The sequence below is a fragment of the Squalius cephalus genome, assembly GCF_949319135.1.
Source record: "Squalius cephalus genome assembly, chromosome: 24".
Taxonomy (NCBI): domain Eukaryota; kingdom Metazoa; phylum Chordata; class Actinopteri; order Cypriniformes; family Leuciscidae; genus Squalius; species Squalius cephalus.
The window spans coordinates 17913234-17928267 of record NC_137145.1 but is presented as its reverse complement, the minus strand read 5'-3'; the positions used below and the strand labels follow the sequence as shown (position 1 = coordinate 17928267).

The 15034-nt window shown below is 38.4% G+C and overlaps 4 protein-coding genes across 10 annotated transcripts in view; all 4 read left to right on the top strand.

Moving 5' to 3' along the window:
• Positions 1–3527, top strand: part of LOC307152416 (protocadherin alpha-C2-like) — a gene marked incomplete at its 5' end in the record, with an annotated part of 47663 nt that extends 44136 nt beyond the window's left edge. For all 6 annotated transcript variants that reach the window (XM_079861018.1, XM_079861017.1, XM_079861016.1 and 3 more), the window contains one exon: positions 816–3527. In XM_079861018.1, coding sequence (XP_079717144.1) covers positions 816–1126 — 311 coding nt within the window. In that variant the 3' untranslated portion in view covers positions 1127–3527. The remainder of the gene's footprint in view (positions 1–815) is intronic.
• A 1322-nt stretch (positions 3528–4849) lies between these two features.
• pcdh1g1 (protocadherin 1 gamma 1) lies at positions 4850–7888 on the top strand (the record flags this gene model as incomplete). Its single annotated transcript, XM_079860579.1, has 2 exons — positions 4850–7363; positions 7871–7888. The coding sequence occupies exons 1-2, from the start codon at positions 4964–4966 to the stop codon at positions 7886–7888; spliced, it is 2418 nt and encodes an 805-aa protein (XP_079716705.1). The 5' UTR covers positions 4850–4963.
• Positions 7889–8374: 486 nt separating this feature from the next.
• LOC307152425 (protocadherin beta-7-like) lies at positions 8375–10907 on the top strand. Its single transcript, XM_079861062.1, has one exon. The coding sequence runs from the start codon at positions 8466–8468 to the stop codon at positions 10881–10883; it is 2418 nt and encodes an 805-aa protein (XP_079717188.1). The 5' UTR covers positions 8375–8465; the 3' UTR covers positions 10884–10907.
• Positions 10908–12245: 1338 nt separating this feature from the next.
• Positions 12246–15034, top strand: part of LOC307152417 (protocadherin gamma-C5-like) — a gene marked incomplete at its 5' end in the record, with an annotated part of 153623 nt that continues 150834 nt past the window's right edge. The window contains one exon of one of the 2 annotated variants that reach the window (XM_079861022.1): positions 12246–14759. In XM_079861022.1, the coding sequence (XP_079717148.1) occupies positions 12348–14759 (2412 nt within the window). The remainder of the gene's footprint in view (positions 14760–15034) is intronic. The other variant, XM_079861033.1, reaches the window with a different exon arrangement.

The following is a 15034-nucleotide window of genomic DNA, read 5'->3' as shown; positions in this document are numbered from 1 at the left end:
GAAAAAACAAAGTTATTAGAAGTGCTCTTCTTGTGTTTTATGTTTGTTTGATATAGTTTTGAAAACAATAGTAAACAACATTTAATGAAAAGTAATGATTCTTGTCATGCCATCAAGTAAAAAGTAATAACATTTTAAAATGTAATGAAAATGTAACGATTCTTGTCATGCGGTGTAACCATCAAGTAAAAAGTAATAACATTTTATTTATCGATTTATTTACAGACAGACAGTAAACAGGTCTCTCTATGACATCATTTCCTGTTTTTCCAGTATGGTTTCAGCTTTGTTGGTTGCACAACATGACAAAAATGTTGAAAGTAGTAATAAGCAATGAAGCTGTTTTTAAGGGCTGTCAATTGATAAAAAAAAAAAAAAAAAAAAAAAAACGGAAGCTGAGTTAATTGCGTAAATTATTATCGTTACTTTATGCAACCTTTTTTTATTTTCATTTCGCCAAACTTCTTAAGGTTTTCATTTCAAGAATTGTATTCTTTCAATGATGATTTTTTGTTGGTTTGTTTGTTGTAATATCAAGACATCAAGACAGTTGCATCACCCTGACATTTTTGTCTCTCCATATATATATATATATATAAATACTAAAAAATTACAGCTAGAAATTTAGAGTATTTCTTCAGTTAAAGCTACTAATAAGGCTTGAATTACATGTGTAGTATCCCTGGAGAAACTATGAGTTAGGTGTTAGATAATAGTAAATAGTAATTGGGTCAGTTTATTTTTTCTTTTGAATCAGATTTTTTTTTTTAAAGTGATGATGAAAAAATCTAATCCTTGTAATTTTTCTCTCTCAGATGGGGAGGGAGAGGGACAGCTGTCCCCTCCTGTTGGAGCTGGAATCAACAGTAACAGCTGGAGCTTCCGCTACGGTGCGGGGCCCGGCTACGGTCCTCCACAAGCCCTGAAGCCGGGAGAGATTCCTCCTGAAGCCTTCATCATTCCCGGCTCCCCTGCCATCATCTCCATCCGGCAGGACCCAGGTGCTGTTGATGAGAAGGGCGAGTTCATCACCTTCGGAAAGAAAGAGGAGTCCAAGAAGAAGAAAAAGAAGAAGAAGGAAAAGAAGGACAAGAAGGATAAAGGGAAAGATGATGGCGAAGAGTAATGAAGAACATCTTACTACAATATTACAGCGATCAACTTGTGTTTGTAGCAAACGCTGACAGAAAGAGGAAACCAAAAATACTGAAAATGTAAAGAGAGAAAGATCCTTCTATATACCATACCTACCAATTCAAGTGAACACAAAAATCACAAATTAACCCTGTAAACATATTTCCATGACTCTGATTGGCTATTTTTCTAACTCTACTCTATTGTGCAGAAATTTATCAGCAATGTCCAAGAAAGCACTCCAGTCTGCAAAATGCAAACCAAGTCCGCTCGCACCTTGTGAATGACATTTTCAACCACATCAAGGGAAGTCCCGGATCAAACAAATGTCCAGTTAAACTGGATATTAACTCCTGTAATACCAAGAGTTTTCTCTGACTCCATCCCTGCCTTCCTCTCTCAACTTCAAATGGGGAAGAAACAACCTCCCCTGGCCCCGTCTCACGCCTTGATCTGCTGGAAACAAAACTTTGTAAAAGACAAAAAAAAAAAAAAAGACACAAATCTAACTGAAATTATCAGAAAGACCAGTGTCTGATTTCTAGAGCAGATCTAAAGTAAACCTCTGCAGAGATGGGAATGTAGCAGCAAAATCCAAGACACTTGCTTTACACTCAGAAAAAAAGCTTCTTTCCTGCTCCTAAACTAACGCTGAAATCTCAGTATATTTTATAAGAGCAAGAAAATCTCATCTTATATAGTCCAAAATCATGCACAGACAAATTACGTGCATACAGCTAAAGAGATTCTTGCTCTCTAAAACATAACACACCCTGAACAGGCTCTCCACTCGCTGTACAGCTAAACCCACAACAGGACTGAAGCACAACAGCCTCTCAAAAGTCTGTAAAATAGTAGAATGGATGCTTGTTGCTTCTTTTCAAACACACCTACTTCCTTTGCTGCTGTTTTGAATGTTTGATAGACGTCATCCCACTTTCTGCCGGCTTAATGTCTTAGTCCAGCTTCTTGCCCTCACCTACTGCTTGTAACTCTTGCATATCTCATTTTGCCAACCTCCCTTTATCTGGTGTGCTGTGCTGGCCCCATGTCAGTACTGCCCCCTGGTGGCTCGTATTGTACAGCGTGACAAGAAAGAGCAGAAAAATCAAGCCTGTGAAATTGCCAATATCATTTTCACTCCTTCTGCTGGAAACATAAGCACATGTACTGGCCCCTACATGCACACACAAACTCAATACACTCCAGTGTTTATGCTCTCACAGCAGTGGAACCATCATGGACTATGCAGCCATGCTTATTGTGGAGATGTTTAGCTATGGCGTATGGTGCTTTATAGGGCAATGATAGAGGGTGAGTTGGAGATTAGACTGAAAAGACCACAGTAGTGGACAGTACAGATTTTTTTCTACTGTATATAATCAATGGCGAGACATAGCTTCATGACATAGTTGTTGTAAATAATGGGATTTTTTTTTACATTCAGAGAGATCACATCTCTCTTTTCTTTCCCTTCTAAGTCTGTAGAGGTACTGTTCAGTAAAGGAAAGATGTTTGTGCTGCTATGAGACCATATCATCACAAAGCGCTCACACACACACACACACACACACACACACACACACACACACACACACACACACACACACACACACACACACACTCACTCAAGTCTCTTTCAGGTGTGGTTCAGTGCTGTCAGATCACCAAGTGACTGTTTTGCATGTTAAACGCAATTAAAACAAAAATTATATATAGATATAAATGAACAGATATGTTTTTCATAATTATTTTTTTTCTCATTTACGATGGAACTGGAGATGTGTATTGTCTCTGCTGAAGTATGTAGACATAAATCAAATTATTCACTCAGACATACTAAAACATAAACTGATTACATACATGCATAGAGTGTACAAAGAAGACACAGAACCGATGTCGGCTCTGTGGCGATCAACGTTAACATTAACATTCTAGATATATGTAATGCTGTAGTGTTATGGTCTAAATTGCTTTTCTTTACAACCTTATGATTTTTGCAACTTGAAAGGATCAATCCTTCGTTTTGTGCTAGGCTTTGAAATCAATAACACTGTATTGTGAACAAGTTCATACATCCCTATGATATAAGCCTTTTCCTTCTGGAAAAAAAAAAATACAAAAAAAAATACAAAAAAATACAAAAATGTCAAAAAATTATACAAGAGAAATAAAAAGGGTCTATGTATTCTGCTTGTGTGTAGTAATTATATATAAATTCATCCAGTGCCTAAGTGGCACTATGCTTTTGACTTTGACGGTGCAAATATGTTGGACAAAATTTTTGTACACCTGCTCATCAGTGTAATGGTGTTTATTATTTTATATTACTTTATGAAATCTGGTAATGTGTTTTGTTTATAAATCACAAATAAAGTTTTCTTTCATAAGTATTTAAGGTTTTTCTGTGGTTTTGATTTTACCTATCTATATTGTCAGTAATAGCATTATTTAGACAATATTCTCTATTAAATATTTTCTTCATTTTCTGCACTACACATGTCCACATATGGATTTTTATCTTAAACATCCGAAGTGCTGACCCAATTTTTTTTTTACGGTTGGATATTTGTCATAAATCTGGTTCCCAAAGATAAGCTTATTTTACAGTGGCAGGCCATATGGTAACTTGTCTGAGCTTTCTATTTTAAGACTTTCAGGCTATTAAGAATAGATGGACCTGAACGTTTCACCTGCATAAAATACAACTTCTTCTGAAACAAACTGCCCTTGATTTGTTGATTTGTTCAAATAGGATTAAGCTATATGTTTGCATGTTTGGTTGGGAAATTATTTGAAGAGAATTCCAAAACTGTTTTAAATGTTTTATAATGCTGGAACGAGAATACTTTGAAAAACAATACAATTAGGCAGACTTGATGAAGGGTAAATAGTGTGTGCTTTGGAACTGTCATCTTTCTGATCATGATGCTTCAGCAAAATTCTTACTTATTGTTTCTTATTTGCTCGTTGTACACATAAAACACAAAGGCGAGGCATTGGTCTCGGATCATTTAATGAACGTCAGATGTGTGCTGACTGTTACGAAGGAGACCGAATGTGTGCAGTTCAACAAAATATATTTTTACCAGTCATTGTCTTCTCTAATGTGCAATCTTTTATATTTGTTTAATATTCCATTGCTGTGTACTGAATACATTTTGAAATAAAATGTCATCCTACGCACGTAATAGCACATTCCAACAGTTTTGTCCGGCGACTACTGGGTAGCTGTCCGTGGTGCTGAAATACATATGTGTCCGTTAGTGGCTTGTGTAGCTGGTATGAACAACACCAATAATGTATATTGATGTAGTTCTAAATATATATATACGATATAAATGACCAGTATAAATGCTCACAAAAGTTAGAGTATGTATTTAAAATATAAACCCTTTTAACTTTTTTATGTCATAATACTGCGCTTCTGTTGGTTTATCTGCAGTGTGAGAAAAAAACAAGTTTGTTTAAAATATCAAAATGAATCACTTCTTTATTAGTCAATATTAATGTGTCATGGTTATATTTGATATGCCATGTGAGAATGTAATTTAAACCCACATTATCAGACACATCTCTGTAAATATGAAGAGTCTGCACACCATAAATTTAACCTCACAAGCTGTTTACCTAAACTCAACTGAACCACACAGTGTCGCTGTTGATTAACTCTGTTTTTTGGGGGCATAAGTACACACCCATTTGGTGCGAATATTTTTTCTATTCTGTTAACAACAGTCATTTGTCGAAATAGCAGTGCTATCCAGGCAAATCAGTTTGTGAGGAAGATTTCGAAACAGCGTTTTTACTTTATTACATACAAGAAAACATGGCGAAAACGTCTAAATTGTGTTGGGCCAAATGGCGATTATGGATAACGTCGCTTCTCTTCTGCGTTACCACTGCTGATGTTCGTTATTCTGTGCCGGAGGAAACAAAGACAAAATATGTTATTGGAAGTCTAAGTAAGGAGCTTAATTTGGATTCTAATCGCTTGAGGTTTCGCAAAGCCCGTTTGGATTATCAAGGGGAGAGAAGGTACTGTGATGTAGACCTAGATTCTGGAAATCTTTTTGTTTCGGAACGAATCGACCGAGAGATGCTATGCGGTACAACCTCCCCCTGTCTCATGCACTTTGAATTTATTCTTGAAAATCCTTTAGAGCTTCATAACGTTGTTTTGGAGGTCCAGGACATCAATGACAACCCTCCTATTTTCCCCAAAGATTCAATTAAACTTGAGATAAGCGAAGCGGCACCGACGGGAAGCAAATTACAAATAGCTCGCGCACGGGATTTGGATGTTGGAATGAATTCAGTTCAGACGTATATTCTCAGTCAAAACAAACATTTTGTTCTTGATACAAAATCAAATAAAGACAGGCATGTGGACATTGTTTTGAAAAACAGCCTGGATAGAGAGACAAAAGGAGAGCATTCCTTGATTTTGTCAGCTGTCGATGGGGGAAATCCTCCAAAATCTGGAACTGTTGTTATTGAAGTGCTCGTGATAGACGTGAATGATAATGCACCAGTGTTTTCGCAGCCTTTATACAAGACTCGTTTATCTGAAAATTCAGCACTCGGAACGTCTATGATCAAAATTACTGCAACCGATTTAGATGAGGGTGCAAATGGGCAAATAACGTATTATATCAATCACCTATCCGACAACACAAAAGAATTGTTTAAAATTGACGAACATTATGGAGAAATATCTGTTACTGGACAGTTGGACCACGAGAAGGCCTCCTCGTTCGAGATGGAAGTGCAGGCGGAGGATGGTGGAGGTCAGACAGGCCACTGTAAAGTTGTTATTGAAATAGATGATGTCAATGACAACGCGCCGGTTATATCTGTAAAGTCTCTAAAAAACCAAATCCCAGAAAACATCCCACCTGGTTCAGAGATCGCAGTGATAAACGTAAAGGACCAGGATTCAGGTGAGAATAGTCTGGTTACCTGTTCCATTTCGACGAGTCTGCCATTTCAACTACAGCCGTACATCAAGTCTTATTTCATTATCACAACAACTAGTTCGCTTGATCGAGAACAATTCGAAAATTATAATGTGACAATAACAGCAAAGGACGGAGGTACACCCCCCTTATTCTCCAATATAACTCTGAACATACAAGTTTCAGACATCAACGACAACCCCCCTACATTTGAGTTACAGGATTATGCTGTTTATATAAGTGAAAATAACAAACCAGGCACTTCTGTTTGTTCTGTCAGTGCAAATGACCCAGACTGGAGACAGAACGGGACTGTACTGTACTCTCTGGTACCCAGTGAAGTCAATGGGGTCCCAGTGTCCTCATTTCTATCTGTTAATGGAGATACAGGGGTGATTCATGCTGTAAGATCATTTGACTATGAGCAATTCAGAAACTTCAGTGTCAAAGTTGTTGCCAGAGACAATGGTTCTCCTCCACTCAGCAGTAACGTGACTGTGAAAGTCTTCATAACAGATGAGAATGATAACTCTCCACAGATATTATACCCTGTTCCAGATGGAAAGTCTTTAATGACTGAAATGGTCCCTAAAGCGACTCTCTCAGGCTCTCTGGTCTCCAAGGTGATCGCTGTAGATGCTGACTCTGGACAGAACGCATGGCTGTCCTATCAGATCTTGAAATCCACTGATCCGGGACTTTTCTCCATTGGTCTCCATAGTGGAGAGATCAAAACACAACGAGACATTTCTGAATCTGACAATATGAAGCAGAACCTTGTTATTTCAGTGAAGGATAACGGGCAGCCGTCTCTATCTACAACCTGTGCTGTGAATTTACTGATTTCTGACAACCTTTCTGAAGTTCCTGAACTTAAAGATATGACTTATGAGGACAGTAACTCTAAAGTAACGTCATATTTGATCATTGCATTAGTTTCCGTGTGCACCTTCTTCCTGACGTTCATCATACTGATCTTGGCAGTGAAGTTTTGTCACAGGAGAAAGCCCAGACTGTTGTTTGATGGAGCAGTTGCTGTTCCCAGCGCCTATCTGCCTCCCAACTATGCAGAGGTGGATGGAGCAGGAACTCTCCGCAGCTCTTACAATTATGACGCGTATCTAACCACAGGCTCGCGCACAAGTGACTTCAAGTTTGTGACATCGTATAATGAAAACACACTTCCTGCTGGTGGGACTCTAAAAAATGAAGACAATATTCAGTTTGGCTCGAGCATGATAACACTAGATGTTACAGGAATTGAAGATGAGGTAAGAGCAGCTTCACTCTTTACGACCCTTTTTAATTTTTGTATTTTATGTTGTCGCCGCTGAAATTTTTAAGTGATATTTGCATTATCATCACATACTTTGTTAGGGCGGGTCCTGTTTAAAAATGTAAAAGTATTTTGGGAAACATATTAGACCTCACGCTGTACTAGGCTACATATAAAACTCCTATCATCTCTAACTACTATCGTCTTTCTTCTTTTATTAATGAAGGCTATTTTTAAATACTTTAAATCATGTTGGTCGCGAATTTTTGATCTCATAAATGTATATACTTCCTGCACACCTTTACCAATATTTGAAGGCTGCATTCATCAGTTCCGAAAAAAGGTCTGTTTTTAAAGAAAATGATCTGTATATATTTTTTTTCCTATTATATTTTATTAATGTGAATTGCGGTCTGTTTGATTAGAAAAAAATAACATGGAATGGGCTAGTTGGTCTCTGTTAGATTTAAGTTTTGTTGCTTTGTTTTCTTTTTTGTTTTAGTTTAAAAAACAAGCTTAGTTCTTTGGTAAGTTTTAGCGTAGATGGTTTGAAAGTGTTTGGACATTTATCATTGTGAGGCCAATAGTAGTACAGTGTATACATGTGCGTGTAAACCTACTACAGAAGTTTGGTTGAAGCGGTGAATAAAAATAAATAAATAAATATATATATATATATATTTTTAATTCAGCACCTCGAGCCTGGACAGCGACAACACTCTCTGTTTACTTTTTCCTCTGAATGCGAGACCTTTTTTTAGTTAATTTCCAATATATTGCCTATATATTTATGTAAATGATTATTTTACAAAATTACGCGATGAAAAACACTACGATTCCACTTGGTTGATCCCTGTTGTCATTTCATACATGAAAGATGCAATTAACAGAAAAATACTCACAGTGTCGCTATTCACCAAGAGTGCAGACTGATGCGTCTCTCCTCCCACACTTAATGTATGCAGTGTGAGCTCTGTCTGGTAGAATAAACACCGCACAAAATGGAGTGACCGTCCGTCGACACCGAGAGAATTATTAGAATATCATCCGTCAAAGATTAATTACTTTTGGGCAGGTGCAAAATCAAACCTTCACAAATGGAATACAGATTATTTTCAGTTCCTTTCTTTGCGTTTTTCGTTGCTCTCCTGTTTCCTCTGACAATCGTCTGTGCAGATCTGAGCTACAATATTCCGGAAGAAACGAAGCGCCAGTATGTGATTGGAAATATAGCCAAGGATCTCAGGATGGATGTGAAACAATTACTTTCTCGTAAAGCTCGGATAGACACGGAGGACAGCAGCAAACGGTATTGTGATATTAATTTGAATACTGGTGATTTAATCGTGGCAGAGACAATAGACCGAGAAGAGCTTTGTGGAACTCAAATTCCCTGCATTCTCAGTTATGAGCTCGTCCTGGAAAACCCTCTTGAAGTGCACCGAATTGTTCTGCAAATTCAGGATATAAATGATAATGCGCCACAATTTCCAAATGACCGTTTTAATTTTGAAATTAGAGAATCAGCAGACAAAGGCCAGCGATTTCGTTTGCATGAGGCGCATGACTCAGATATCGGACATAACGCGGTCAATAGATATTCACTGGAGAGAAACACACATTTTGTTTTGGATATTCATGATACTGCAGATGGAGGGAAATACGCAGAACTCGTGTTGGAAAAGGAGCTGGATCGTGAACGGCAGAAGGAGATAGATATGATCCTCACAGCCACTGATGGTGGTTCACCGCAGAGATCTGGCACTGCTGTCATACACATCACTGTTCTAGATGCCAATGATAATGTCCCAGTATTTAGTCAGCCTGTTTATAAGGTCACTCTGGCTGAAAATACTCCTTCAGGAACAGAAATAATCAGAGTGAGCGCCACTGATGCTGATGAGGGTCCAAACGGGGAAGTGACGTATGAATTCAGCAGATTGTCAGATAAGAATGCAAAATTGTTTTCTATTGATAAGACAACAGGACAAATTGTAGTTACTGGAGAGATTGATTATGAAAGTGAAAGAAACTATGAAATGGGAATTCATGCTCAAGATGCATCTGGATTGGCATCAACTGCTAAAGTTATCATAGATATAACTGATGTTAATGATAATCCACCTAGAATCATCCTTAAATCTTTGAATAACCCGATACCTGAAAACTCTGATCCAGGTACTGAAGTGGGAATCATTAATGTTCAAGACAAAGACTCAGGAGAAAACCGACAGATTCGTTGCTCTGTTCAGCAAAATGTTCCTTTCAAACTGAACCCATCTGTTAAAAACTATTTCTCTCTAGTAACTACAAAAGCTCTCGACCGAGAGAAAGAATCTGATTACAACATTACCATCACAGCCACAGATGGAGGATCTCCACCATTATCCACATCCATGACAATTCATTTATTTGTCTCAGATGTGAATGACAATCCTCCTGTGTTTGAGCAGCAGACATACAGTGCTTATATAAGTGAAAATAACAAACCAGGCACTTCTGTTTGTTCTGTCAGTGCAAATGACCCAGACTGGAGACAGAACGGGACTGTACTGTACTCTCTGGTACCCAGTGAAGTCAATGGGGTCCCAGTGTCCTCATTTCTATCTGTTAATGGAGATACAGGGGTGATTCATGCTGTAAGATCATTTGACTATGAGCAGTTCAGAAACTTCAGTGTCAAAGTTGTTGCCAGAGACAATGGTTCTCCTCCACTCAGCAGTAACGTGACTGTGAAAGTCTTCATAACAGATGAGAATGATAACTCTCCACAGATATTATACCCTGTTCCAGATGGAAAGTCTTTAATGACTGAAATGGTCCCTAAAGCGACTCTCTCAGGCTCTCTGGTCTCCAAGGTGATCGCTGTAGATGCTGACTCTGGACAGAACGCATGGCTGTCCTATCAGATCTTGAAATCCACTGATCCGGGACTTTTCTCCATTGGTCTCCATAGTGGAGAGATCAAAACACAACGAGACATTTCTGAATCTGACAATATGAAGCAGAACCTTGTTATTTCAGTGAAGGATAACGGGCAGCTGTCTCTATCTACAACCTGTGCTGTGAATTTACTGATTTCTGACAACCTTTCTGAAGTTCCTGAACTTAAAGATATGACTTATGAGGACAGTAACTCTAAAGTAACGTCATACTTGATCATTGCTTTAGTCTCCGTGTGCACCTTCTTCCTGACGTTCATCATACTGATCTTGGCAGTGAAGTTTTGTCACAGGAGAAAGCCCAGACTGTTGTTTGATGGAGCAGTTGCTGTTCCCAGCGCCTATCTGCCTCCCAACTATGCAGAGGTGGATGGAGCAGGAACTCTCCGCAGCTCTTACAATTATGACGCGTATCTAACCACAGGCTCGCGCACAAGTGACTTCAAGTTTGTGACATCGTATAATGAAAACACACTTCCTGCTGGTGGGACTCTGGAACACAATACTCAGTTTGGCTCGAGCATGATTACACTAGATGTTACAGGAATTGAAGATGAGGTAAGAGAGGCTTAACTCCTCTGGACTCTAATATTACAATTCATGGTGTCTCCATCGATTATACATTTGGGTAAATAATATCACCTACTGTATTAACGCGGTTCCAGTTTAAAGAAAGTACTTGGGTGGTAATTTATTAGATCCTCATTCTGCATTACATATGTATACAATATCTATCATCTTTCTTTTTTTATGTTATTTCATATTACCTTATCTATCAAATGCTCTTGCCACTGCTGATGAAGACAATTGAAATGGTCCAAATTATATAGGGCGCGAATTTCGGTTCTCACAAATGTCTTCCTACAAATGCAACACGATCTCATGAAAGTGCGTATCTATAGCACAAATGATATTTCTCGTATCATTTATACGCCAAAAATAGTTTTTGCGTTCAAATGATACGCACTGTAAACCTCTTGGGTAGTATTAGGGGTGAGGAGTGCGTGCGTATTACACGCCATAAAGTGCGTATCATATGCACGCGAAAACTGCGTATCATATGTACGCAAAAACTCTTTTTGGCGTATAAATGATACGAGAAATATCATTCGTGCCATAGATACGCACTTTCATGAGTCATCCTACACACCTTTTACAGTACTTGAACACTGAATTCATCAAATCTGGACACAAAAACAAAAGTCTGTTTTTGAGGAATTTCTCTGCATATTGTTTTTGTTTTACTATTATATTTTGTCAATGGTATAGTGGTCTTGAAAGTTCAGAAACAAATAATATGACATTGGCTAGTAAAGTTGTGTATTTGATCTCTGCTAGATTTAACAGTTTGTTACGATATTGTTTTGTTGTTCTACTCTAAAATCATTTGTTTATTTTTAAAAATGTAGATGGTCGACAGGTGTTTGAATATTTTACTTTGAGGCTGATAGTACAATCTACATCTATGTTAAATCTTACTAAAGAACTGAGTAAGTTTGAAGCGGTGAATAAAAGGATTTGCCTCTCTTTTCTTTTAAAAACGGATTTACGCGTTTGTTTAATATGATTGTTAAGTTACGTACGTGCTTTCTTGTCCAATTTATTTGAGGTCATCAGGTTTCAGCACCACACGCATGGACAGCGCCACACCTGTATGTTGTTTATCTCCGAATGCGTGACATTTTTAGTTCCTTTCTAATATATATATATATTTCTATATAATATATATATAGATGCATGTAAATTATTATTTTACAAAAAGACGCGTTGACAAACGTAAGACTTAATTTGGCTATTCACTGTAGTCATTTCATTAAATACATGAAAGATGCAATGAACAGAAAAATGCTCACAGTGTCGCTATTCACCAAGAGTGCAGACTGATGCGTCTCTCCTCCCACACTTAATGTATGCAGTATGACAGAGCTCTGGTAGAATAAACGCCGCACAAAATGGAGTAACAGTCCGTCGACGCCGAGAGAATTATCCGTCAAATATTTTTTACTCTTGGGCAGGTGCAACATTAAACCTTAAAAAATGGAATGCAGGATATTTTCAGTTCCTTTTTTTGCGTGGTTCTTGGCTCTCCTTCTGTTTCCTCTGAAACTCGTCTGTGCAGATCTGAGCTACAATATTCCAGAAGAAACGAAGCGCCAGCATGTGATTGGAAATATAGCCAAGGATCTCAGGATGGATGTGAAACAATTATCTGCTCGTAAAGCTCGGATAGACACGGAGGACAGCAGCAAACGGTATTGTGATATTAATCTGAATACTGGTGATTTAATCGTGGCAGACACAATAGACCGAGAAGAGCTTTGTGGAACTCAAATTCCCTGCATTCTCAGTTATGAGCTCGTCCTGGAAAACCCTCTTGAAGTGCACCGTGTAATTCTGCAAATTCAGGACATAAATGACAATGCGCCACGATTTCCAAATGAGCGTATTAATTTTGAAATTAGAGAATCGGCAGTTAAAGGCCAGCGCTTCCGTTTGGATGAGGCGCTTGATTCAGATATCGAGCACAACACAGTCAATGGCTATTCACTGGAGAAAAACAAACATTTTGTTTTGGATATTCATGATACTGCAGATGGAGGGAAATATGCAGAACTCGTGTTGGAAAAGGAGCTGGATCGTGAACAGCAGAAGGAGATAGATATGATCCTCACAGCCACTGATGGTGGTTCACCGCAGAGATCTGGCACTGCTGTCATACACATCACTGTTCTAGATGCCAATGATAATGTCCCAGTATTTAGTCAGCCTGTTTATAAGGTCACTCTGGCTGAAAATACTCCTTCAGGAACAGAAATAATCAGAGTGAGCGCCACTGATGCTGATGAAGGTCCAAACGGGGAAGTGATGTATGAATTCAGCAGAATTTCAGACAAAGTTGCAAAAATATTTTCTATTGATAAGACAACTGGGCAAATTATTGTGATTGGAGAAATTGATTTTGAAAAAGACAAAAAGTATGAAATAGGAATTCAGGCCAAAGATGCCTCTGGACTGGCATCAACTGCTAAAGTTATCATAGATATAACTGATGTTAATGATAATCCACCTAGAATCATCCTTAAATCTTTGAATAACCCGATACCTGAAAACTCTGATCCAGGTACTGAAGTGGGAATCATTAATGTTCAAGACAAAGACTCAGGAGAAAACCGACAGATTCGTTGCTCTGTTCAGCAAAATGTTCCTTTCAAACTGAACCCATCTGTTAAAAACTATTTCTCTCTAGTAACTACAAAAGCTCTAGACCGAGAGAAAGAATCTGATTACAACATTACCATCACAGCCACAGATGGAGGATCTCCACCATTATCCACATCCATGACAATTCATTTATTTGTCTCAGATGTGAATGACAATCCTCCTGTGTTTGAGCAGCAGACATACAGTGCTTATATAAGTGAAAATAACAAACCAGGCACTTCTGTTTGTTCTGTCAGTGCAAATGACCCAGACTGGAGACAGAACGGGACTGTACTGTACTCTCTGGTACCCAGTGAAGTCAATGGGGTCCCAGTGTCCTCATTTCTATCTGTTAATGGAGATACAGGGGTGATTCATGCTGTAAGATCATTTGACTATGAGCAGTTCAGAAACTTCAGTGTCAAAGTTGTTGCCAGAGACAATGGTTCTCCTCCACTCAGCAGTAACGTGACTGTGAAAGTCTTCATAACAGATGAGAATGATAACTCTCCACAGATATTATACCCTGTTCCAGATGGAAAGTCTTTAATGACTGAAATGGTCCCTAAAGCGACTCTCTCAGGCTCTCTGGTCTCCAAGGTGATCGCTGTAGATGCTGACTCTGGACAGAACGCATGGCTGTCCTATCAGATCTTGAAATCCACTGATCCGGGACTTTTCTCCATTGGTCTCCATAGTGGAGAGATCAAAACACAACGAGACATTTCTGAATCTGACAATATGAAGCAGAACCTTGTTATTTCAGTGAAGGATAACGGGCAGCCCTCTCTATCTACAACCTGTGCTGTGAATTTACTGATTTCTGACAACCTTTCTGAAGTTCCTGAACTTAAAGATATGACTTATGAGGACAGTAACTCTAAAGTAACGTCATATTTGATCATTGCATTAGTTTCCGTGTGCACCTTCTTCCTGACGTTCATCATACTGATCTTGGCAGTGAAGTTTTGTCACAGGAGAAAGCCCAGACTGTTGTTTGATGGAGCAGTTGCTGTTCCCAGCGCCTATCTGCCTCCCAACTATGCAGAGGTGGATGGAGCAGGAACTCTCCGCAGCTCTTACAATTATGACGCGTATCTAACCACAGGCTCGCGCACAAGTGACTTCAAGTTTGTGACATCGTATAATGAAAACACACTTCCTGCAGGTGGTACTCTAAAAAAGGAACACAATATTGAGTTTGGCTCGAGCATGATTACACTAGATGTTACAGGAATTGAAGATGAGGTAAGAGCAGCTTCACTCTTTTCGACCCTTTTTTATTTTTGTATTTTATGTTGTCTCTGCTGAAATTTTTAATTGATATTTGCATTATTATCACATACTTTATTAGGGCGGTTCCTGTTTAAAAATGTAAAAGTATTTTGGGAAACATATTAGACCTCACGCTGTATTACATATAAAACTCCTATCATCTCTAACTACTATCGTCTTTCTTCTTTTAATAATGAAGGCTATATTTAAATACTTTAAATCATGTTGGTCGCGAATATCTGATCTCA